A 24,254-nucleotide genomic window follows, 5' to 3' on the forward strand; every position below is an offset into this window, starting at 1 on the left:
GGAAGCTGTTTTAAAAGGTGAACACTCAGGTGTGGTGGTTCAAAACACTGGTCATGGAAAAATGGATGGAAGCCTTGGTGGAAAATTCTCAGACACTGAGATGTTTAAGATCAGCAATACAGTTTGGCTTTCAGGAAAAAAAACTTGTAAAAATATTAATTATGGAGAGTTTCCTTTGTGAAATTTCATTCTTAATTAATACTTGCATTACATTTTTACTTGGAAGTAAAATTAAGTTGGTGTCGGTGGCTTTGAGTAACTTCTTTATTAAATCAGAGTTCACTGGACTATAAACTTCACTGTGAGTTTGGTACCTGTTTGTAAGATCCTGAATATGGAGAACTAAAAGCTTAATTTTGTTATTGGTTCTAAAGTGATCTGAGCCACCAGACTTTATTCAGAACTAGTAACTATTAATCTTCATTGTGGCTCAACTCTTTTTTACTGTTTAGGCCACGGAAGCCACCTTGAGGTGTGAAATCATATTTTAAATCATGTCATTTTTACAGTATTTATGAAACCTGTGACGAATACAGAAGTAACAAAGTTTTAGCTGTATGACGTACTTTGGTTTTTCATTGCAGTCGTTTTTGGTTCAAGAAAGTAATGCAGTGGTTTTTTTGACTTCTACTTTGTGGTGTTTAAGCGACGATCTACTGAACGTAATGACAGTCCTAGGTGTATATTGCACGTGTGCTGCTTTCCATAGAAAAGTATTTTGGGCAATCTTATTTCGTACCATGACTGATACAAAACCTCACAGGTCCTGCCTGCAGTTATTTGGCTTGCCAGAACAGCTGGACTTTCCTTGTTATTTTCTATGCTGTCTCTTTTTTAGCTGCGAATGACACGTCCTCTCAGCAGAAAAAAAACCCTTCTCCAGTGTTGAAACACTAGGACATTTTATCTTCCTGCCCTGTACAGAACACAGGATTGTCCCTCTGTGAACTCACCAGAGGAGTCACTTTCCAATCTTTCTTAGTATATTATATATATTTTATCAGCTTTTGAGAATGCTACCCTTTGTGTCCTCTTTCCATCCTCTTTTTTGATTCTTCACAAACGTATCAAAATTGGCTGAGAGAACCAAATTATAGGAATATGTTAACCTGGAGACAGTGAAATGGGTGGATTATAGAAAACTTGTTTGCATCCCTGTTTCCTGCTTTCAAGTTTGATCTACTTCTCTTAGCACAATCTATTTGTTGCTTTGGTGCCAACAAAAAGAGTTGTTAAGTATAGAAACTTGTTTTCGTCAGGTTCTCCAAAGCGAATAGCAGCTACTAAACAGCTGGATATCCCTGATTAGTTGTGGAAAAGGATTTGGATGCTGTGTAGAACACTGCAGTACTGATGCATTCATGTGTTAGCATAAAGTCTTTTCTGGGACTAAGTAATGAGAGAAAATAGGAACAAAAGTCCCTGTATGAAGAGCAATGTGACCTTCCAGATCTGTGGTGTTTGTGTAGATTCTTAGCCAAGAGGATATTCTGGATTGCCAATTACCACCCCCTGAGCTTGATAAGAAGGTTGGAGGATTTTCCTCCATAGTGTATTTATCATTGTGGAGAGAAAGTTATGATAGGGAACAGTAGACACAGATTTATGGAAAACAGATTGTGCTCAACCAGCCTGATAGCCTTGTCCACCAAGCCAATCATCTTGTTGCAGGAGGGGAAACTAGTACATATTTTTTGTCCTGGATTATGTGAGGTTTTTCATGCTGTGTCTCAGAATATCCTTATCTGTCAACTGACAAAGAATGGCTTAGTTAAGTTGACAGTGAGAAAAGTGCCTGACTGGCCAGGTCTAGAGTTGTGATCAGAGGCACAAAGTCTGGTTGGAACCAAATCACTGTGATGTACCCCAGGAGCCAAGGAAGCCAATACTTTCTAATCTCTTTATTAGTGACCTGTTCAGTACTGTTCTCCTGCTTCAGACATGTTGATCTGTGTTCTATTTTGTGTTCAGTTTGTAAAGAAAATACTCTGAGGTCTGTATTCCAGAAGAACTTTATAATTTGGAGGCTGGATTATTTAAAAAAAAGCCAAACAAATGCCGTCTCGGGGAAAAAAAAAAAAAAAGAACAAACTCTCAGTTCTCAGGATTTGCCACGTGTTGCCCTGGAATGCTTTGTAGAGAAAATAATTTCCACCAGGTGTTGAACAAATTGCTCTTTTCTGAAAAGGAAATAAAACTAACAGTGGCAGTGCCATCCAGAAAGCAGAGATGAAGTCTTTGGGGAAATGAAAACTGCCATTTTGAGGACTTCTTTTAAGATCCCTTGAGAGACAGTGTGGTATGAAGTCTTTAAGTGCATTGGATCTGGGTCTGAGGCATGGGTGGGTTCTTTCTTCCTGGGTTTGAGGGAGGTAGGTTTGGAGAGCACTTTGTTCAAAGTGGATGTAGTTAAAGATGATAGTGCTGTTGTTATAAAGTTGGAGGCCGGTAACGAGTGGCGTCCCCCGGTGGTCTGTCTTGGGACCGGCGCTCTTTAACATCTGTATCAATGACATCGACAATGGAATCAAGTGCGTCCACAGTGAGTTTGCTGAGGACACCAAGCTGAGTGGTGCAGTTGACACAGTGGAAGGAAGGGATGCCATTCAGAGGGACCTCAGTGGACTTCGAAGGTGGCCCCAGGTGGACCTAATGAGGTTCAACACAGCAAAGTGCAAGGTTTTGCACTTGGGCCGAAGGAATCCCAGGCATCCATACAGACTGGAAGGAGGGGTTCTTGCGAGCAGCCCTACAGAGAAGGACCTGGGAGACCTGGTGGATGAAAAGCTTAACATGAGCCAGCAGTGTGCTCTTGTAGCGTGGAAAGCAAATGGTATCCTGGGCTCCATCAGAAGAAGGGTGGCCAGCAGGGACAGGGAGGTGGTTGTCCCTCTGTACTGCGTTCTTGTGAGGCCCCATCTGCAGTACTGTGTCCAGGTCTGGAGCCCCCAGTACAAAAAAGACAGGGAGCTGTTCGAGAGGGTCCAGAGGAGAGCCACAAAGATGATCAGAGGACTGGAGCACCTCCCCTATGAAGATTGGCTGAGGGAGCTGGGCTTGGTCAGCCTGGAGAAAAGAAGGCTGCGGGGTGACCTCATTGCAGCCTTTCAGTACCTAAAGGGAGCCTTCAAAGAGGAGGGGAATCAACTTTTGAAAGGGTAGATAACTGCAGGACAAGGGGAAATGGTTTTAAGTTGAAGGAGGGAAGATTTAGGTTGGATATCAGGGGAAGTTCTTTCCAGAGAGAGTGGTGAGGTGCTGGAACAGACTGCCCAGAGAGATTGTGGATGCCCCATCCCTAGAATGTTAAAGGCAAGATTGGATGGGTCCTGGGCAGCCTGGTCTAGCATTAAATGTGGAGGTTGGTGGCCCTGCATGTGGCAGAGGGGTTTGAAGATTCATGATCCCTGAGGTCCCTTTCAACCCGGGCCATTCTGTGATTTTGTGAAAGCTAAGTACTTTCAGATCTCAATTACTTTATAATCAGATGATTTCTTGTCCGCTTAGAAATGTGCTTGCAGTCGGGATGATGAAGGCACTAAATCTCTTTAAACTAACTATAAACTTGGCCAACTTTCCATCCACATTTTTGCATTCCGTGGGAAACATTTTCTCTTGCTGGGAAAAAAACATTCAGCGATCGAAAACCTTCAAATTTTTTTTTTGGTCAGAAAACAAAAGAAATCATAGAATCATTAAGGTTGGAAAAGACCACTAATACCAAGTAGTCACCCCACTCCCCAGCATGTCCACTGACCACATCCCTCAGTGTCACATCCACACAGCTCCTGAACACCTCCAGGAATGATGATTCCCCCACCTCCCTGCTCTTTTGGAGAAGAAATTCTCCCTGAAATCCAACCTGAACCTCCCCTGGTGTGACTGGAGGCCATTCCGTATCCTTCTGTTACTGAAGAGAATAGGCTGATCCCCACTTCTTTACCACCTCTTTTCAAGTTGTAAAGATTGATAAGGGTTTCCATGTGCCTCCTCTTCTCCAGATTGAACAATACTGGCTCCCTCTTTACATGTCGCCCTTCTCTTTACGTACTCCAGGGCCTCTGTGTCTTTCAGTACCTCTTTGTAATATAGTAATGCCTCTTTGTAGTGGTTTCCTTGCACAGCTGGAGAGTTGCTGAGGCACGAGGTATCGTTCCCTGCATTGTGGCCATGTGCGTACCATGGTATGCAGTAAATTTTCAGTAGGAGGGAAAGCTGATTTACATTGTGATCCACTGAGTGAGATACCTGAACTCCAGTCCTCCATACAGTGACTCAATTTGAGAATTAAAAATTTGTAGTTCTTACAGAAATGTTTTTTGTTGAAGCTGTAGTAACTAATAATAAACTCCACGCTTACAGTCACACTTCTGATGTGGCTTTTGGTGGAATTTAGTAGGGAGGCAGGGCTTTCTGAATACTGAATGGTGTGTGCGTGGTTTTATTTGCTGGATGTGCAAGTGTATGATGATGCTGAATTATGAAGCAAAATATTTGTAGGGTTTTTTTTTTTTTTTTAATACCTACTAAGTCAAAGAAGCAGTCCATTAGCTGCAGAGCAGGAAGCATTCAGGCTTCTTTTATAGGTTGAGAGTTTTCTCTTGAAAAGAGTAAGCTGCTAATAGAAGTTTCCTGGAAGTGTTACAAAAATAAGTACCTGGAAGTGGAGAGGGTCTCGCTAAGCACAAAGTAGTTTATAGGCAGGTTCACGCATCTGCTTGGCAGCAGCCAGCTGGGCAGTCCACATGTGCAGCCTCAGTGGGTGTCGTGTGTGAGGGTCTTGGGTGAAAAGTCCAAACACAGACACTTCTCATAGGGGTTAATGCTTTTAAGTGGTTTCTAGCAGAATCCTTTGGAGGCGGTTGCTGTTTGTCACTGTTTTGTCTAGAGCACAGCAATCAGTAATACTGGCAACCCAAAGCACTTTTTTGTGGATGCTTTTGGGTCATTGTGATTTTTCACTTGAGGAGCAATGCTTCAGAAAAGTGTCCCTCTAAATGCCGTTTTGTGTAACTGTAAAGGTTAATCTTCGGGTTTTGTCTGAAAGAGATGAAATGTAAATGTGGAAGCCTTGCTTCATTTTCTGGAGCAACTTCTACTTAAAATGACTTGCGCCTTATTAAAGCCAATTATTTAAAATCATACCCCTGCAGCTATAATAGATGGAGCTCCGGAATAGATTGCTGCAGCCTAAAGGGAGAGGCTTCAGACTCGGTTCATTTTAACGGCGCCTATAGTGTTTGTCGGTAATGTTGTTCACTCTCCTGTAATTGAATTGCTCTGTCAGGATCAAATGAGAAAGAGCCGACAGAAATGAGCGGATTAACAAGGTAACAATGTATATGTGATAATTTCTGTTGTTATAATATTTGGTGTTTGTGTCATTTGAATGCGGGGGGGAGGAAAAAGCAAAGCGCCATTCTGAAGTTCTGCTTGAAGTCTGCGTTCCGGAATCATACTGGGCACAGAGCTGACTGGAAGGGATGAAATAATCAGCAAGACGTTTAAAAGGGTTAAGAGCAGACATCAGCTATTAAAAGAAGGCTGCAGCTCAGAGCTCTTGGGATGGATGTAATGGAACATAGAAAAAAGTTGGGAAAGTTTTATAAATGAGGTAGGTGTGAAGGCCGTATCTGCACTGACGTGCTGTGGCAGGCTGAGCCAAGTCACTGGCTTTGTGTGGAACAAGGGCTCGCTTCCGAAGTGCATGGTTTCCAGCCTCTCGTGTGGAGTAGTGGGCAGCGAGGCGAGTTGGGCTTTTCTTGCTTTTCATTTATGACTTAGAATCATAGATTTACTCAGGTTGGAAAAGACCTTAAAGATCATCAATTCCAACCACTACCCAACCATACTACTCTAACTCTAACAGCCCTCCACTAAATCAGATTCTAGATCACATGTTAGCTATGGAGCCCTGTTCTGTCACTAAATAATTAGTTTCTGAAATGTCAGTTTTTTAGCAAGACAGGACTGTCTGTAGCCAGTAGTTCTCTGCCTCCTGGTACAGATTAGGTTGGGGCCTGTGATCAGGCTGCTGCACAGCAAGTGAGTAGCAGTGATTGGCAGCTGCATATTTGTGTTTCATGGTAAATAAAGGCAGCTTGACTTCAGTTGACTTTGAGGAACAGGTTTACATAAGGCAGAGCCCATACGTGGGCAACTGGTGCCATTCAACAGATGCAGTCTCTAAGATTGTGTGCTGCAGTTTGTGTTTCCGAGCCAGTAACTGGATGCTGACAGTGTTTCATATTTCTTCTATATCATTGGAAATACGTACAGTATCAGTGTGTAGAATAATATATAATTTTGAATTCTTTTCTAATGTATTTCTTTGTCTTTCTGCTCTGTTAGTGCAGAGTTAGAAACACGGTGTTTTTCCTCATTGCCCAGCTATGTAGTGCTTTCCTGCAGACTGCATTTTTTGTTTCTTTTTTTTCCTTTTTTTTTTTTTTTAGCCTAGGCTGTGTTATGTTTTCATTGTGATGGTGTGGGTTTTCTGAGCTGCTTCTTTCCTTTTTTCTGGAGTCACTGAATCGGGAATACCTTTCACATCCGCCCCCATGAGCTTAGCCCAGGCAGGTGAACAAAGATCTCTGGTTGTACGCGGCTTTCTCAACAACTCAGGGCACTGTTAATATTGCCCTGTCAAATCAATTTATCTCAGAAAGAGAAGCAGGCCCTGTCAGGGGAGCACATGTCTGATACGGCAGGGCGCTTCGGGGGAGCGGGCCTGGCCTCAGAGGCCAAGCTTCATTGCCTGCCCCATCACCTGAAAACTTCTAATTTTCTACGCTCTGCAGTAACGTGTTACACTGAGCAGGGTCCTGCCTGAAACAACCATTTCTCCAGGGCTGGGGAATTGGCTGCAGAACAGCTTGTTACGTTTCGGTGACCGGTGTTCAAGGTAGATGTCAGCAGGAATGGGAAAGTCTAGTTTAAAGTTCACATTGGGATATATAAGGCCTGCTGTTTGCCAACTTTCCTTTAGAATACAAACCTCTGGGGCCTGGGCTGTCTGTGGGTCTGACTGCACACAGGGGTTATTCCTTCTGCCTGCTGGGTTCCTCTCCGCATGCATGTCTTCAGCAGAAAGCTTGGATTTTTCTGTGAAAAAGAGAATACTTGGCAGCATGATTAAGCTGGAAGTAATAACACATTTCTTTTTTCACTGGACAGTTACTGATAAAATGTTTCCCTTGAGGCTTTTTCAGCACAGAATCTCTCACATTATGGAAATGGAGCGATGTAGGGAGTGGGAGCAGTGAAACATATGAGCGGGACGTGGCTCTCAGCTCGTCACTTGTCCTTCTGCCACGAGGCCTCACTTTGAGTTTGGGGGTTCCTCCTAACTCCACCATTTGGAGTTAAGAGTGTCTTACAGATGAGCGATATTAAACTGGATGGTTTGGGCTTTTTTTGGCTTAATTTACACAAAATGGGACATTCAAACAAAATGAAGAACCAAACCCAAAGAATGAAACCGAACCTGTCATTAGATACCCATCTTAAAAAGGCGTAAAGACTTCTATGGTCAAAAAATGCTCCTCTGTCCATTCGCTTTGGTGATACTCTGAAACAAAATTGCTCTGGCTTTAGTCCAAAACTCATCTGTGAATGCGCCAAAAAGGTGATAAATGCTAATCAAATGTAAAATAACGAATCAGCTGTGACATTTTATTATGGAAATTAAACGTCATGCAAACCCTTGCCTAAGGAAAATAAATTGTCAGGAAAAATACTAATTTTCATGTGATAATTAAGTTTTCTTTGCTTTTCATTTCCATGTCTAACAGCGTTTCAGTTTCACTTCTTGTAACAGGCGTTTGTCATGAAAGTCATTTCAAGCAGGATTTAATTTATAGAATTGAAAAGGATTACCACTCCTGCTTAATCATATGAAAGTAGAGCTGGCTCTAGGGAGTATTACTGCTATTTTGAGGGTCAGGAGGATTCAAAAAGTTGTAAAGTAAACTTGCCAGACATTGTGCACTTCACCACAACCCTTACAAGTAGATACGCTGCTGCTCAGTGCTGCAGTGGCCAATTTCCTTCTTCGGTTCTGAAGAAATCTCGAGTCTCAGTAAATTGTACTTCTTTTGAAGTTCTTCTGTAACTTGTCATCTAAGGGAGAGTCTTTGTGTGTTGCTGGAGCTTTTCCAAGGGCATAAGGATGAATTTTCAGTAATTTATTATTAATAATAAATTATGTAATCTTTTAATTAGAATACTAAAATTTATTAATAATGAGTCACACTTTGGTGGATAGGTTTGGTGGATCTGCCCTCTTTGTCATTAATTTGTTGACTTTATGTGGTCAAGTATTGAATTACAAGAGATCTCCACAGTTATGTCTAGTGTTACGTGGCCAGGAGCGTATCACGCACTTGTGTAAACTCGCTGAGCTCTCTTACGAGCAGCAAAAGTCTCCTGTGCTCCCTCCTGTAAGTCTTTCACAATCCTTCCTAATTTTCAACCCACCTTACTGCCTGTCAGACAGGATCGTTGTCATTGGCGCTGCTGTTTGGATACGTTTGTGCTCCCACATCAGTTCTCACCTCTGTTGCGTTTTAAGGAGCACTGGCATACCTGCTTAGCTGTAGCTTTGCCAGCCTGAGCAGGTGAAGTCCTTTCCATCTAGATTTGTAAGATAGAATCTCCATTCTCTGCAGTTTTTCTGTGCCCGTTCAGTTTAAGTTTACCGTTCTTGAAGAGGAGTGCCTCCTGTGTTGCGTGGTATTTCAGGAATGGTGCGTGTGGGGTCTTACAGAGTAGTACTGTACTGTTTAGCAGCACTGACCCTCTCTGCTCTGGTCATTCTCATTTTTGCATCCTGATGCCTTATTTGCTTGTTCTGTGGTTGTATCTCAATCACTCTGTGATTGGCTATGCATGGATCTTTCTCCTTGTTTCCAATTGTTACAGGTCCGCATTGCATACAGTTTTGAAGTCTCCAGGAGCGTGACTTCTCCCTTATGTTTCACTGACATATTTTTTCTCTGTTAATCAGGAGACTCATGCAATCTTATAGGTTAGTCCCATCTTCCTATCTCGGTGTTCTCAACCTTGAGCTGTCAGCCAACACATTTCATCAGTGCCATTTTACCTTTTGTGCAAGTGCTGCTCGTTCAGATATGAGGTCATGCTGGCATCAGTTTGCCCTTGACAATCCTCTGTTTCGTAACCTCCTGTCTTCGTTTCTTGACACTGCAGAAATGCAAATGTTTTTAGGTCCTTGCAGTAGCTAAGGAGAGCCTTACCCTTTGAAAGAGTAGATACAGTAGATTTGCAAAAGGCGTTACTTTGTAATGCTTTGAATGGATCACAAATGGAGTAGTTGGGAAGGAAGAGAGGAACAGAGAATGTGATCTGCCGAGGACTGCAGCAGGACAAGTTACTTGAGCTTCTGGAATATCTCTCTTTATCTTTCACAGGGTTGCATTGTATTTCATGCAGTCTTGTTCTACTTGTTGATATTATTTTTTAATTCCATCCCCAACATGGCCACTCTCGCCTACTTAACGATGATGTTGTTTTTTTAATTACAGTAGGAAGAAGAAAATAAATAAGGCAGTAGTCTCTGGGTTTGCCAGGAGCTCTTGTGAACTGAAACCATTGCTGTTGTTCTAGACTTTGAAAGGCCCAAGCCTTCAGTTCACCTCTTTCTTAAGCTTTTGCTGTCACGCTCCTGCACATCTCATGCAGTTTGCTCACGCCTGGCTGCACAAGCACCAGAAAGTTGGCAGGTCATAAAACAAGATTTCTCTTTATACTATTTCATTTTGTATCAACTTTGACCATCGCATTAGTGGCAATGTAGAAGAAAAGTAGTAGCAAATGGATCTTTGCTACCTCCTGTTTTTTTTCTTTTCTTTCCTGTCCTTTTTGTGGCCATTTTTCTGTTCTGTGCTTGTTAATGGTATCTGTGGTCTCTCTGTTTTCTGAATGTCTTCCTCTCAGAGGCAGGCAGGGTGTAGCCTTGCTGTGGCATTGTAGCTGGGTCGAGTGTTTTTGCCTTTCTACTTCATTCACAGAGGTAAATGGAAGAAAGCCACTACCACAGAACCAGTGGCGCAGGTCGTCCTCTCATTAAACACAGAGTAATTTATGCTGACAGTGTTACTCTGATACACTGCCAAGAACCAGTACCTTTAAAGACAAAGCTGCCATGTCCTCATAGGTACTTTGTATTTAGGTCTGTCAGCAAAATCTGGAATTGTGCAGTGAATGGTTGCTAGTTGTGCTCTTTGTGTGTATTTTTATGTGCTTAAATATAACTGCTTTATTAAAACAGGTGATCTGTCACAGCTTGTCCACTATACCTTCCCAAAGTCAGTGCTTTGACATTCTCCAGACCGGCATCTGTAAATACCTGGTAAGTCATATTTTGTTTTCCATCTTAGCTTGCTTGTGATAAATCTTGTCATTGTCTCTGTAACCCTCAAATTCAGCTGAGCTGGTGGGGGGCAGCCCTGCCCACAGCAGGGGCTTGGGGATGGGTGGACTCTGAGGTCTCTTCCAGCCCAGGCCATCCTGTGATTCTGTAGTGCTCTCATCCCTGTCGAGCACATTGCATTTCAGAGACCAGTCCTGATGAGTACTGGGTGCTTTTTCTTTCTGGAGAGTTAAGTCTGAGTTTCCTTCTACCTCAGTGGTGGCTTACTGGTGTTTCAAGACACAGAAGGGATGCTCTGTCCCATGATATGTGTTCAAAAGAAAAGAACTGTTTTGTCTGAAAGCTGCTTTTTGTGTCTGTACGGTCCTCCAGAGGAAGGCTTAAAGCTTTGTTTTCTTTTAAATAGATTGGGGATGAATGTTGTCTTTATTTAGAGGGAGTGGGATTAAGACTCTTGTCTCCTTCACTGTTTATAGCTGCTGTTAGCTGCCTGCTTGTATTTTTATCTGAAAGGCAGTGGTTTAAGAGCCGGAGAAATTCCTTAGAACTTTTGCACTAATGGTGGTCTGTTTCAGTACTGATGCTCAGAGGACAACATACATCTAGTCTTGCAAATTTGCTTCTAGATTCTGTCCTCTTTTCCCAACTTGCAACATCAAATACACAAAAAAGCAGGTTCTGTTCTGAAAGCCCCGTGCAGCACAGGGACTTTGAGAAATGATGGATGCTTCCAAACCCCATGTTTTGTAGTCTAGAGGACTATCAATGTGAGGCCTTTTCACTTTGCATTCTCTGAAAAATATACTGGAAGTGGTAATGCCTTCTTTAACAGGCAGGGAATGCTTAGGCTGAAATACTTTTTAACCTTCTGTTGCTGTGTGAGTCAATTTCTAAGGAAGATAGGATTTGGTGTTTTTAAATGCAGTAGTATCTATTCTTGAACAGAAAGAAAGTAATGTTGTCATATGAAAGGACATATTTGGCATTGGAATTGTTTGTGTAACAGCAAAAACTTGTGTATGGAGCAATGAAGTTGAGGGTTTTTGTTTTAATCCAGGTTGGATTGGTTGTAATACCTGATAGCACAGCTGGATCTGTTCTGTGTGCCATAAATAAGCTCTTGGATCAAGCTTGCATCTTGAGTGAAAATCTGCACAAGTTCTTAGCCTCCTGTTGTTACAGCCTCCTGTACTTCCTGCTAACTCTGGACAAAGAGGATGCAGAACACGTACAGAAAAGGTAATGCTGCCTTTCATACTATATGAATTCTCTGTAAGCACAGATATTTAGAGATGTAAGACAGAGGGCAAACCCCTCCGACTGCAGTTTATTTTGTCCTTTAGTTTAAGAACATCTGCAGTGTTAGCTGTAATAATTTAAAACAACAGCTACAGAAGGTTTCATCTTAAAGCTTTTACTTACTGCAGCTGTGGGATTTCAGAACCCCCCTGACCCCAGAAATGCAGATACTTGCACCTTAATGTGTAGCCTTACCCTCTGGTTTCATTAGATAAGCTGAAAAGCAGCACACAGAGGATTTGGCTCTGTAAGTGTGTACCTAACTTGGTGTTTCAGCTTTAACAACACTTTCTGGGAATCAAACAGCCACAGCCACCCGGGATCAGTTTATTTACCAGTAAAGCAGAAATGTCTTTAAGCAGTTGAAACTTTGATTTTTTTTTTCTTACAACTGTTCCACATACAGGAAGGTTGATCAGAGTTTGCTTAGGAAGACTCCTCCTTCTCTTACCATGTACATGTTACATGTTACAAAGCACTGATTGTGTTTTTCTGTATTTGTTTTGAGCCTTAAAGATTCAAGAGGTTCAGATGTATTTGAATTACAGCTGAAAGAAGAACCCTTCTTCCCCACTGCTTCGAGCAGAAGTCACACCGTGTGAGGGCTTCAGCAACATTTGAAGCTCCAGGGCAGGACCTTAAATTTTTTCCATCAGCTTAGAATGTTTTTGAGTGTAACATTTGCCACTACAAATTTTCTGCTTCAGCACTAATTGCAAATGCAGTCGTGCCAACTGGCATCAACACAGGGTTGTGTTTCCTGGTACAAACACAAGACATCGGCCACAGAAGCGTGTCTGAAATGAGCTGCCCTGATCACTTCAATTTTGGTTCTCTTTTCTTCCCAGGGATATGCTGTGGGGATCGTGCATTTCTGCATTAGCACTCCTGCCACGGCTGCTGAGGCTGATGCTGCAAAGTCTGCAAGTGAGCAGGATCTGCCGCGAGGAGCTGCCCGTTGTTGCTCAGCTGCTTCGCTTACTGATGCAACACGGTCAGCTCAGGAGCCATATGATGACCAACGAATTCCTGGTGCAGCAGATTATCAAGGACATCATGGTAGGAAACCTGTTCTTGTCTGCCAGAGACCACAAGAATATACTTTGTATTTATGTTGAACTGTGACTGCAAACCCTACGCTCGGTGAAATGGGAGTTGTGTTTTGCACAAACGAGACTGTCACAGAGCCAAATGCTGTCCAGGACCCCTGGGCTGAATTTCAAAGCTAAGTTTTGAAACAAAGTGCCCAGGAAGGGGATGAGGTGCAGCATGCCACAGCTGGCTGGGGAGCTGTCCCAGTATATGTGCTGGTGGGAAATATCTTCTCTCTCTCAAGTGTGCAGGTCCCTGGAGAGACAAACGGTAGAAGTGTTAAAATGTGCAGCTATTGCCGAATCCAGCATTGTAGTCACACATGCACTTGTCAGAGCTTTTGAGATTATTACATCTGCTTCTCGGGAAACAGATCAGAAGCTGTCGTCTTGCACACATCTATGACTAGTTCTGGGTGCAGGGAGTTTGTATGGTCCCCAGACTTGAATAAGTACAATGCCGTAATCATTTTATAATGTCATCCCAAACTTAACCTCGGGGGGGTGGAGAACAAGATGTAAGTCTATCAAGCAAGTTCTCCAGTGGAAAATATGTCGTTGGCTTCCTACAGTGCTGGAAAGGCTTCAGCCTGCTTTGGGGATGTGTGGCTGTGGCTGGGTTGTGGTTTTGTTTCTGTTTTTAACCACTGAGAAATGCTGAGGAGGATGAGTTAGTGCCCGTGGGCTGTGGACAGTGGCACTCCTTGGGTGAGTATTACAGTAGAACTGCACACACTTGCGTTGTAATTGACTGTCGGTGGCAGAATTGTGTAATTAAGAGTAAGAAGTTGCATCTGATAGAATTCACGCACTCCATAATGTAACACAACCTTAGCATACCAAATAATGACACTTTATTATTTCAGCACTAACAGACGTACCGTGTTCAAACGTACAGACTAAGAGAGAATTGTCACTGCGTGCCAGTGAATGAGGCCATTGGGTGTCTTTAGCAGAGCACCTGCTTCACTAAGAACAAAGCAAAGCTTCACAAATGCTGTTGCTGAATTCTCCCCTCCCCCCCTTATTTTTTAGACCCTGAAGAGCGGTGAAGTCCAAGAGCAGTGGCTGACGGACCTCCATTACTGCTTCAACATCTACCTGGCCTCTCACCCCCAGGGACCCAGCCCTATGAACGCAGTGTATTAAAGAGGTGGAACTGCATTTATTGTAAAGCATTTACTTCTATTTAGTTTTGAACGGGAGATGTTGGAACAAAGCTTGTCCATTTTTTTGTAAGTGAAACAGAATAAAAATTTTACAAAGAGCTGCATCCCTCCTGTAGCTTTCTTTTCAAGCACGAAACTGCAGCTTCACTGGAAGTTGGGTTTCCTAGAAGGACCACGGGGAAGGGTCAGATAAGGGACCTCCGTGAGGCTTAAGTGCTCCCAGGGAAGCAGAGACTCGTGGACTCCATCCAACTAAAGAACTGGAATTATGTGACAGCAACTAGAATAAAATTATCTGTCCACCACTTTAAAAATAAACCGTGATTTTAATTTCAGAAATTTGTGTTTCTAAAGACATGGTGCAAAGTAAATACCATACAGCAGCAGCTCCAACTGCTCTGAAGACAAGCTTCCTGCTAGCATAGGCCCTGCCCTATATTGCTTTCTGTAGAAATTCATTCTGTGTGTGTATAAAAATACAATTCTTAATGAATAAATAACGGGATTATTTCAAAGGGTAGAAAACACAACTAACTTTCCATGTGCTGTGGAAAGAAATTTACTTACGGAGTGATTTCTTTGTCAACATTTTTCCTTTCCCTTCCAAATCCCCAAAACAGGTTGAGAAATTACCTGTTCTTTAGTACAGAAATGGAACATAAAGGTTATGCCTCCTTTCCTGTTTAGATTTTGAGATACATTTAGTAAATTTTGAGGTGAAACCAAACAGCAGTTGCTGTTACAGCCCCAGTACTCTCCTTTGCAATTGCATTTAATGAGCACGTACTCAAAATTCCTGATTCCACAATGTAAATGTTTGTGAACCATTGCAGCACAGCGCTGGGCTTAGCACTTAATTGTCTGCTTCCAAATGCAGTTCAGATTTCATGTGTCAGTAAATAAATTAGAATTTAAAGACAAATTTGTACACAAAACAAACAAGTCCGGCTCCCTAGCAGCCTGCTTGGCACGTAATAAAAAACTGGAAATGTGTTCAAGTTTAAAATGTTGTAGATGGCTTGCAGGTGATGAAAAGTGACATTTGTACCAGAATGCTCCTTAAATCCCAAATGTCCGCTTAGTTTTCGAGTCTTGGAGTTTTGGATTTTGCAGCAGTGCTCGGCCTCATGTTATATGAAAACTGCTTTGACTTTCCCACGTTCTCCAGCAGATGAACATACTGCAGGTTGTTCACTGTAAAAGAACAGAACAGTTTTGAGGAATTATTCCAAATGAGAAAAGTTTAATCCACGCTGATTCTGCATTTCATAAACAAAGAACCTACCAGCAATACAGCACCTTGTTCCTGACATCTCATTCTTACCTGTAAGTAGTTCTGTTTCCGTGGCACTCAGCACAACTTTAACATGGCTGTGTGTTCAGCACAACCCATAATAATGGAGCTGAAGTTTCACTCTCATAAACGAAGGAGCGCTTTCAGGCTGATGGCTCAGTCACTTCCTAAAGCTCTTGGCTGAGGTGGCTGAAGAGCAGCAGGGGGTTGTGTTTCCTTCTTTTCTCCCTGTCATCCTTTCGTGGCTCCCCTGCCCCTTAACTCCCTGTATTTCCTTTTGCTACCTCCTAAGTACGTGTCCCCACTCTGCAGCGCTGAGGTTGCTTTTGCTGAGAAGTTCAGTGAGTTTGGTGTCAGTCTCCCGTTGGACATTTGTCACAGCATGCTTTTTCCAGCAGCTAGACGAAAGGGAAAACTAGTGCTGATAGTCAGTTTTCACCTTCCCAGCTGCACCTTCCACTGAGGAGAAGAATCAAACTGAGCAGTCCATGCTGACCTACTCCAGGCACCTACGTCAGCAGCGAGTGTCTGGCATTAGCCACTGACAGCTCTGAACTTTTCCAATGAACGTAACGTTGTCATGCATGAAGGCAGGCAGATGAAAAACCTGTTATTGTCTTTAAGGAAGGGCTAAAGTTCCCCCAGCTCCTGTTAGGTGAATCAAAGTAGGTAGTGTTCTGAAGGAACTGGGCAAAGTTCCTATCACTGTCCTATTCGTCACCACGTTATGAAAGTAAAGGATGGGCAAACCTCACAAGACAGCCTTTTCATTTCAGAAGACAGGGAGACCCGTTGTCCTAGAAAGTTCAATGAAGAGCTGCTTTATTTGCTAAAACTCTTTTAAAATTTAGATTGGTGTCTGTATGAAGAGGTGGCAATCAAACACGTCTGGTCATGCCTCTTAATTAAAACAGTTATTTCAAATACTGGAAGAAAGAAGTCTCTGTCTTTCACCAAGGCAGAAATTCACCTACAATTCTAACAAATTCAAGGCTAGGGCTGCTGCTGGATTTCCTTTTGACTTCAGAATTTAGTAAACCAGTGGGAAAACTGATTTTACTTTCCAATGCACCTTATCTGAACTATTGTCTCTTTGAAGGATTTCTTTTTTTCCTCTCAGCCTGTGAGCTCTGAACTACGTGGGATGCAGCCAAGACTAAAGAAAGAGGCTGTTGACGTGACGAAGGACTAATGTTACACAGCTCCCAGCCCTAAGTGCTACACTTGAAATAGTCTCAAAAAAAGTTACTTACTGAAGGAGTACTAGGAGAATTGTGTATTCTAACCTCATTTTTAAGTTATCTGTCAAACTACTGCCCCATGCATTAAACTTCTGGACTTTACTGACCTTGATGACACTCCTACATCTCTGTTTCTGGCTGCTGTTCTGTACAATGCACTGTAGCACCATCTCTGGCTGCATGTCGTGACAGTCCCCAGCACAGCAACTCTCAGTGCCTTGTCTGAAAACTGCTGCCCTGGTACCATTTCCACGCACAGAATTTCTCTTATTTACAAAGAGAACAGAAGATTTCCCAGGAAAAACCTGGCAATAATATATGGCCTCACTGCTAAGCAGTGGAGTAATGCAGGCTTGCTTCAGAGCCCTAAAACTTAGTGCACATAATATTCTATGAACTGATTGGAGCTCTGCACACAGGACAGGGGCACCATTGCACTGTCTTAGAAGAAAGGGCAGAGATCAGATTACTTTGGATTTTCCCATTTTATCCGTGCACTAGGGCAGCCTGGTCTAGTAGTTGGCAGCACTGGCACATAGCAGGAGGGTTGAAACAAGATGACCATTATGGTCCTTTTCAACCCAGGCCATCCTATGAGTCTGTGACTAAAGCACAAACAGGTCTAAATAGTTGGTACGTGTAGAAATCCACTACTTCTATAGGTAAATATTTACACTAATGAATCACAGTACGAGCATCCGTAAGGGATTTTAACCACAGGTGAGTAGCTTATCTCTGTAGAAATCCATGATTTTAAGATCTTTCCAAGTAATAGTCCAATCAAAATAAGCTTTCATATAGATGATTCAGGGTTAGGATAAAAGCACATTGCTCAGTCGGTCCAAAAGTAGCAGAAGAACATACAACAGGTTGGTAATAGTTACATCTCTTGATCTTCGATCCCAGCTCTTGATGAGTTGGGTCTTTTTTCCTCTTTTTCTAAGAGAAACCCAATGACATGCACATATATATAAAACATTAAAGGCATCTGCTCTATTCCCAGTATTGTTAGAGTGTGTCTTACCTGAAACCAGCTGCACATCAGAAAGTTTCAGCTTAGAGGGAGGTCTGGCTGGCTGGTACACTCTGCCTTCCTGAGAACGCCCTTTAATAAACAACACCAACAGCTCGGTGTTTATTCATGTAGAAATATGGCTATGGACAGCTATAAATTATTTAAAGAGGCTACAGCATTATTTTATCCTCAAATATTCTCATTTATGATGAGGAAACTCGTAAGACATTTTGCATGACAGAAAACTGTTACAACTTTAGCAGAACTTTAAGCAAACTTTGATGATGTCCTGCAGTTGCTGTGTAAAAGAAGGAACGTTAAGTGCTTGCCAAAAAAGATAGCTGTAATGAAATAAAGCTATCTAAACTACAGAGCCATGATAAGCACGAGTTGCCACCTGTTAAGGTACACAGAGCATTGGTGATCACAGCGTAAGGAACTTGTGCTTTAAAAACAATGCCCTTCCTCTGTTGTTTCCTCAGCATGCACTGGAGGCTGAGTGCGCATTCAGACTTAGTGCAGTGCGCTGCAGTGCTACAGATCACCTTGACGTCCCAATGAAGATCAGCTGTCTTCAAGCACGGAAGTTAACGATATCAAACACAATCATATTCTTCAGATGGGGATATTTAAAATACACACATATAAATATACATATGTATGTATAATAAAAGTTGAAAGCAATGTTTAAAAAGTTCAGCTGCGTTCCAGACAGCCACTGTGCATCGATGCAGCCGCCTGTCCCCAGTTTGACAGCTCTGTTCTCTTTCCACATTTATACATTTGAGCAGCTCTGGCAAGGGAATGATGTGGTGGCTGAAGAACTGTGCTGGAATAATGATATGGTGATTCAAACAGCTTTAGAAGAAACTGTTTTAAATTGCCACACTATTTCTTTCCACCTGAAATGGTTATAGAATTATCCAGAACGCTTGAGATTTCAGACTAGATGTTATAAATGGTTTTAATCCATAACAATTGAGTAGAAAATGTACCCAAGAATTCAAAATATAAGGAACACTTTGTTATCAAATTAATCCAGTGCTTTTTAGAACCAAAGTACAGTGAAAACAAAATTACCATAGATCTGCTTGAGGATGGACTGCTTGCTGGTTTTTATGGCTGAGCTGGTTTTGTTTACAGATTTCAGGCTTTTACATGGAGGAACTGATTTCTGAGGACTATGGTTCAGCTGTTTCTTCCAAGCAACTTGAATGAGGAAGGCAGCTGTCTCTTGTCTCCATTTGTCTTCATCTTCTTTGCGCTGCCGCTTAGTACTAAGAAGCTGAGACAACTCCTGTCTGAGATGGTAACTGGAGAGCACAAAAGAGAAGAGCACTTGTTTTAGGTGACCTGTTTTAACTTCAGTGCTTTCCATGCGTCAGTTCACATGGAGGATTACATGAGTAGCTGGGAAAACAGAACTCCCACTGATGTGCTAAGTCACTTGGATGAGATGTTTGCTCAGAAGTAAAAAAGCAGGAACTGGATTCAATTCTACGTGCATCCGTTATTTCACACAGCTAATAAAGATCTGGTGTTACAGGTATCAAAATTACAGCTCTGTAACATCAGCCTATCACCTGCTTAACTATACACAGAATATCTGGAGGATGCAATCCATAAATAATAATAAGAATACAATCACAACTGTGTTTTCATTTTTCCTTAGACTCAGAAAATAACAGCAATATTTCTGCTGCACTTTACCACTTTCTATTTGTGAACTGCTACAGGAGAGAAGCCAAACATAGCTTTTACAGGTTCAGCTGCACATTTCCTCTACAGAAATCTGCTGGTTTCCATGCATTCTCTAAAGGTGTTCCCCTCCCACCTTGTTTGCAGCAATCTCCCTTTTCCTTTTCTCCCCTTCCCTTAAGTATCTCCCCATTTCCTAACCCAACTTTGCCATTGCTGCTTAGGTGCAACATGAAAGCAGTGGCACGCTTGGTCACAGTTCTGCTGTGAGACACTGCTGCAGGTTACCTGTCTTTCCTCCTTGAGTGCCAGCAATGGCATCAGCAAATGGACTTCCTTTTTTGGTCTCAAATGAGATAAAAGTAATCCCTCAGATACTGGCACTTCTTACTCACAATTGGCCTAACAACTAATGCTGAATCTCTCCAATACAAACCTGTCATAAATGAATATTGAGTAACACCTGTAAAATATTCATTACAAGTGTTTGGTAATGGACGAAAACATACTGAATGCCATCCCCCACTGGTAAAGGGAAGGAGAAAAGAAGTGAATCTCTTCTGCTGCTCCACCTGCAACAAGTTCTGAACTAAAATAACAGGCAACACAGCCAGACACAACTGTTTAAACATGTTATAAGCCAGTGAGGTACAGAATTCCAACAACGCAGCAGCCGTGTATGGGAAATCACTGCACAGAAGTACAACAGAGCCAGAGGGATGTGATGAGATGCTCAGTTACAGCTCCACCAGTTTCAGACTTTCAGTCAGCTTGGTAAATTACCTCTCTGAAGTTTGCTGTGTGAGAAAAACGTATTTAATCTTAATGTAGTGGAGCTTAGGATTCAGACACGCTGTTCCACAGCTCACTGAAGTACGTAACAAACGTGGGGAGCAACCCCATCAAGCAGTAACATCTGCAGTGCCTACAAGAAGTAAAGCACTGCATGGCTTCAGAACAGGAGCACCAATAAAAGACAGAAGAAAAAGGATTGTGTTTGGTTAGATAACACGTCTCTTTGAACTCTTCAGTGCAGCAAAAGCAAGTGAGGGCAGCATGACAATGTCTGCGCCTTGCCAGCATAACTTCTGCTAAGGATGGGCCTGGTGAACCCCCCTGCAGGAAAAACAAGTGGGGAACTGTTTTAGACGTGAGCAGAAAAGAACAGTAAGCTGTTCTGGTGGAATTCAGTAATTACTGCCAGAAACATTTGCTGATGCATGAAATGAAGCACACGCAGGCCTCCACCTTTGCGCCCAGCTGGGATTTGTTGTTTGTAGTTTTCTGGTAGTTCTGAGCAACAAGAAAACAAATCTGAGGCTCTGAAATACAGATGTAGGCAGATATCTTCAGTGTGTGTGCATTTTTATTATTATTTTTTAATTAAGCTCCTCCTATAATAAACTGTTCTGATTCTACTAAGAAAAGACAGAACAGCACCAAGTTTAATGCTCTATCAATTAATCCTTCTGGTGCCCTAACAAAATAGCCAACACTTCTTCAGCAAAACTACTGCACATAAATGTGGAATGCACATGCAGAAAGGTAAGTGCTATTCAGGTACACTGTTACAGGGGCTCAAGCTTTGAAATGCTGCTGGTAAGGTACACATGCAGCAATAATGGATTGGAAACACTCATCTCCAGCAGGAGACCAACAGTACCAGCTTATTGCCAGTTTCTGTCAATTCACTGTGGACCACGAAGGACAGCAGTGGCCCCAGTGCCCCAGATGAGAGCGAGGCAGACACAGGATCTGCAAGCCTCAGTGAGCAGGATGAGCAATTAACCTTTGGCAAGGCATACACCTTGGAACACACTTCTGAGGGCTACACTTGCAACGTTTGTGGACTGTGGGAATTGAAACGTCTTCCCAAGAAAGGAAAGTTAAGTATGCTTTAGCAGACCAGGGCCATTGTGTTGGAGCTCACAACAGCTTTCAATAACATTCTCAGCAAGAAAATTATCACTGTAAAACTTGCAGAGACAAAGCAATTTAATCCGAAGTAGAGAAATGCTAGACCTCAAGCACATACTACAACATCAACATATTTCTATACTGATGTGCAGTTCTCTTGCTGTCTACACGAGCGTGCTTTTTACCAGTGCAAGCCTCGACTCAAATGACAAGCAGGACTTAGTGGGACCCACAGCCATACACTGGGTACCTTCTTAGTAACTGTGATGAGCTACACGGTGTGTGGGGAACTCTCCAAATGAAAGCTGTACCATGCACCATGCTTTGGAAGGATTGCAATTTGCTGTCAACTGAGAACAGCATAATCACCAGAAGCAACAGTATCATGAATGGATGTACTCCCCTCATCTACTCCTGACTTAATTCAGCTTCTGGGATCAAAATGGATCTGAAAACAAGACAAGAATTCCGGTTCCCAATTAGAAAAGAAGTCAAAAAACAATGGATGGAAAATTTGAGGGTGATGGCAGGAGTACTGGATTACTGGGGAAGAAAAAGGGATTGCTTTGCAGTTGAGTGTAGGTATAAGGAGTGTGTCATAAATAGCAACTGGAGACCAAAGATTACAGGAGTACAGAAGTGCTATGTACAGTGCTATTGTACAAAAAAGTCATAATTTTCACACACAAGGCTCAAAAATGAATTAAAAATAGCATTCTCCAAAATGTCAGCTTTCCACTGGAATAGGAATATACTTAGAAAAGTCAAGTGCACTTTTACCATATCAACAACAATGAAGAGATAAGCTGGAATATGACTGTACTGTAATGAGCAATATTTAGATTGATAAGTCAGAAAGCTGGAGCAACCAAACGATTTGCTTGATCCATTAGGTTAGAATACAATACAACACAATTTCAGGTGTCCCAGTAAATGATGGTGGAGGATCCAGTAACAAAAAACTGCTGGAAGAAAATTACATTCCTACATGTTTGCTACTGAGCATGAGTGCAGTAACTCTGGCCTCAGGTGAGTGTTGATCAGCACTCTATAAAGAATGCTTGGAACAGAAGTTTAATAACTTCACCAATTATTGAAAGTCATCACTGTGTTCTTTTTATGAACTCACTGATGTCAGTCTAGGCAACTGGAGCATACTTCCATCTGGTGGGTGAAAGATTATTACATTCCTGATTTATCACAGTTACTGCTATAAGCAAAGGGACCAAACAAAGCACGCTGCTGATGTACACCGCAGTTCACATCTAAGTGTGTCTCATCTCTAGCTACTGAAATAGTAGCCTTACCTTCTCCATGTCCTCTGTATAACTGTAGCAGCGTAGTTTTTTTTCCGAAATAGCTCTTTTCTTGTTCGTTCTTTTTCTATGATTTGCATCCGAATCTCTAAAGGGATCAGTTCAATATTTGTACTTTGCCACGCAACAGAACATAGTTGGTCATCTGCGTTCCTGGATCCAACTTCACTTGTTTTTTCCAAGTTCAAGCTGTCATCAGGAGCAGAACACACTGCTGGATTTCTTGGCCCAGTTCCTGTAGATTCGGTCTCAGCAGACAATAATGAGGAGGTCTTTTTTACTAATTCGTTATCTCCCACATTGTTAGCATCTCCTATAGCACTAACAGCGGCATTTCTGGTGTTTACAAATACTGCTTTGGCACTCCCCGGTCTACTTGAGCCAGCCGGTGAACATCTCTCATCATTCACCTCTTTATGTCTGGATTTCTGCTGATGCCTTTTGCCTTTTGGAATGGCTTCACACCGCTTTGAATTTCTTGCAATTCCACCAGCACAACTGACATTGCACATGACCACTGAAGTTCCTTCACAGTGGCCCCTGTTACCAGATGAAGACCGACTTTGATCTCTTGTTTTTTCCCCAGCACCAGCAGTCCCACAAGCAGGAGCATGCCTTCTGTTACCACGAGCACTATTTGCCTCCAAAGCGTGCTCTTTGTGCTTTTCTCCATGCAGTTCTGTAGCAGCTGCAACCTGATGTTTTGCTTCAATTTTCATTACCTCTTTTGCTTTGCCGCAATGGAAATGGACACAACTTGGCTTGCTTTTGGTGTGCTTTCTCAATAATTCTTTAAACAGAGAAATGGAAACAAACATTCAGTCTCTGATCCAGCAAAACAGTTTATTATTCTAACATTCTTTTGCTCACGCACCTTTGAGGCACACTTGAAGAAAAAAGTAGTAGCAGGAAGAATCAGGAAAGGTAATAGAATCATAGAATGGCCTGGGTTGAAAAGGGCCACAATGATCATCGAGTTTCAGCCCCCCTGCTATGTGCAGGGTCACCAACCAGCAGACCAGGCTGCCCAGAGCCACATCCAGCCTGGCCTTGAATGCCTCCAGGGATGGGGCATCCACAGCCTCCTGGGGCAACCTGTTCCAGTGTGTCACCACCCTCTGTGTGAAAAACTTCCTCCTAATATCTAACCCAAACCTCCTAATATCTAACCTGTCTCAGTTTAAAGCCATCTCCCCTTGTCCTATCATGATTCACCCTCATAAAAAGCCATTCCTCCTCCTGTTTGTAGGCTCCCTTTAAGTACCGGAGCCTTCAAACAGGAGCCTTCTCTTCTCCAAGCTAAACAAGCCCAGTTCCCTCAACCTTTCCTCGTAGGAGTGGTGCTCCAGCCCTCTGATGATCTTAGTGGCCCTCCTCTGGACCTGGTCCCAGAGCTCCACGTCCTTCCTGTACTGGGGGCCCCAGGGCTGGACACAGTGCTGCAGATGGTGCCTCGAAAGAGCTGAGCAGAGGGAGTCAATCACCTCCCTCTCCCTGCTGGCCACTCCTTTTTTAAGGCAGCCCAGAACACAGCTGGCATTCCAGGCTGCAAGTAATCATTACCTGATTAACATCTCAAACTTGCGTACCGTTGCACACATCTCTCTCTCCTGCACCAAATTTGAATTAGATCCCTAACAAAGTTCAGAGAGGAATTTACCTTCCTGAATAAAGTGGTCTTCTCCACAGACATAAGCTCACCACATGGCAAAAGAATGCAGCTGCAATAACACACCTGCTAGTTCCAGTGACAACACCCTAACAGACTGTCATTGTTTCCAGCCTATTTGCTGACCTTCTGCCCTATCCACCTTGTATCCC

At 42.6% G+C, this 24,254-nt stretch overlaps 2 protein-coding genes across 7 annotated transcripts in view; one reads left to right on the forward strand and one right to left on the reverse strand.

Moving 5' to 3' along the window:
* Window positions 1-14,056, forward strand: part of TEX10 (testis expressed 10) — a 54,068-nt gene extending 40,012 nt beyond the window's left edge. For all 3 annotated transcript variants that reach the window (XM_052704140.1, XM_052704142.1, XM_052704141.1), the window contains exons 12-15: window positions 10,292-10,372; window positions 11,451-11,632; window positions 12,541-12,751; window positions 13,819-14,056. In XM_052704140.1, the coding sequence (XP_052560100.1) occupies window positions 10,292-10,372; window positions 11,451-11,632; window positions 12,541-12,751; window positions 13,819-13,932 (588 nt within the window). In that variant the 3' untranslated portion in view covers window positions 13,933-14,056. The remainder of the gene's footprint in view (window positions 1-10,291; window positions 10,373-11,450; window positions 11,633-12,540; window positions 12,752-13,818) is intronic.
* Window positions 14,057-14,502: 446 nt separating this feature from the next.
* The window catches only part of INVS (inversin), an 82,731-nt gene continuing 72,979 nt past the window's right edge, over window positions 14,503-24,254 (reverse strand). For all 4 annotated transcript variants that reach the window (XM_052704136.1, XM_052704137.1, XM_052704138.1 and 1 more), the window contains 4 exons: window positions 22,425-23,223; window positions 18,583-18,815; window positions 17,512-17,592; window positions 14,503-15,146 (listed from right to left, as the gene is read on the reverse strand). In XM_052704136.1, coding sequence (XP_052560096.1) covers window positions 15,031-15,146; window positions 17,512-17,592; window positions 18,583-18,815; window positions 22,425-23,223 — 1,229 coding nt within the window. In that variant the 3' untranslated portion in view covers window positions 14,503-15,030. The remainder of the gene's footprint in view (window positions 15,147-17,511; window positions 17,593-18,582; window positions 18,816-22,424; window positions 23,224-24,254) is intronic.

The sequence above is a fragment of the Tympanuchus pallidicinctus genome, unplaced genomic scaffold, assembly GCF_026119805.1.
Source record: "Tympanuchus pallidicinctus isolate F22 unplaced genomic scaffold, pur_lepc_1.0 scaffold5, whole genome shotgun sequence".
In the NCBI taxonomy this organism is placed as follows: Eukaryota; Metazoa; Chordata; class Aves; order Galliformes; family Phasianidae; genus Tympanuchus; species Tympanuchus pallidicinctus.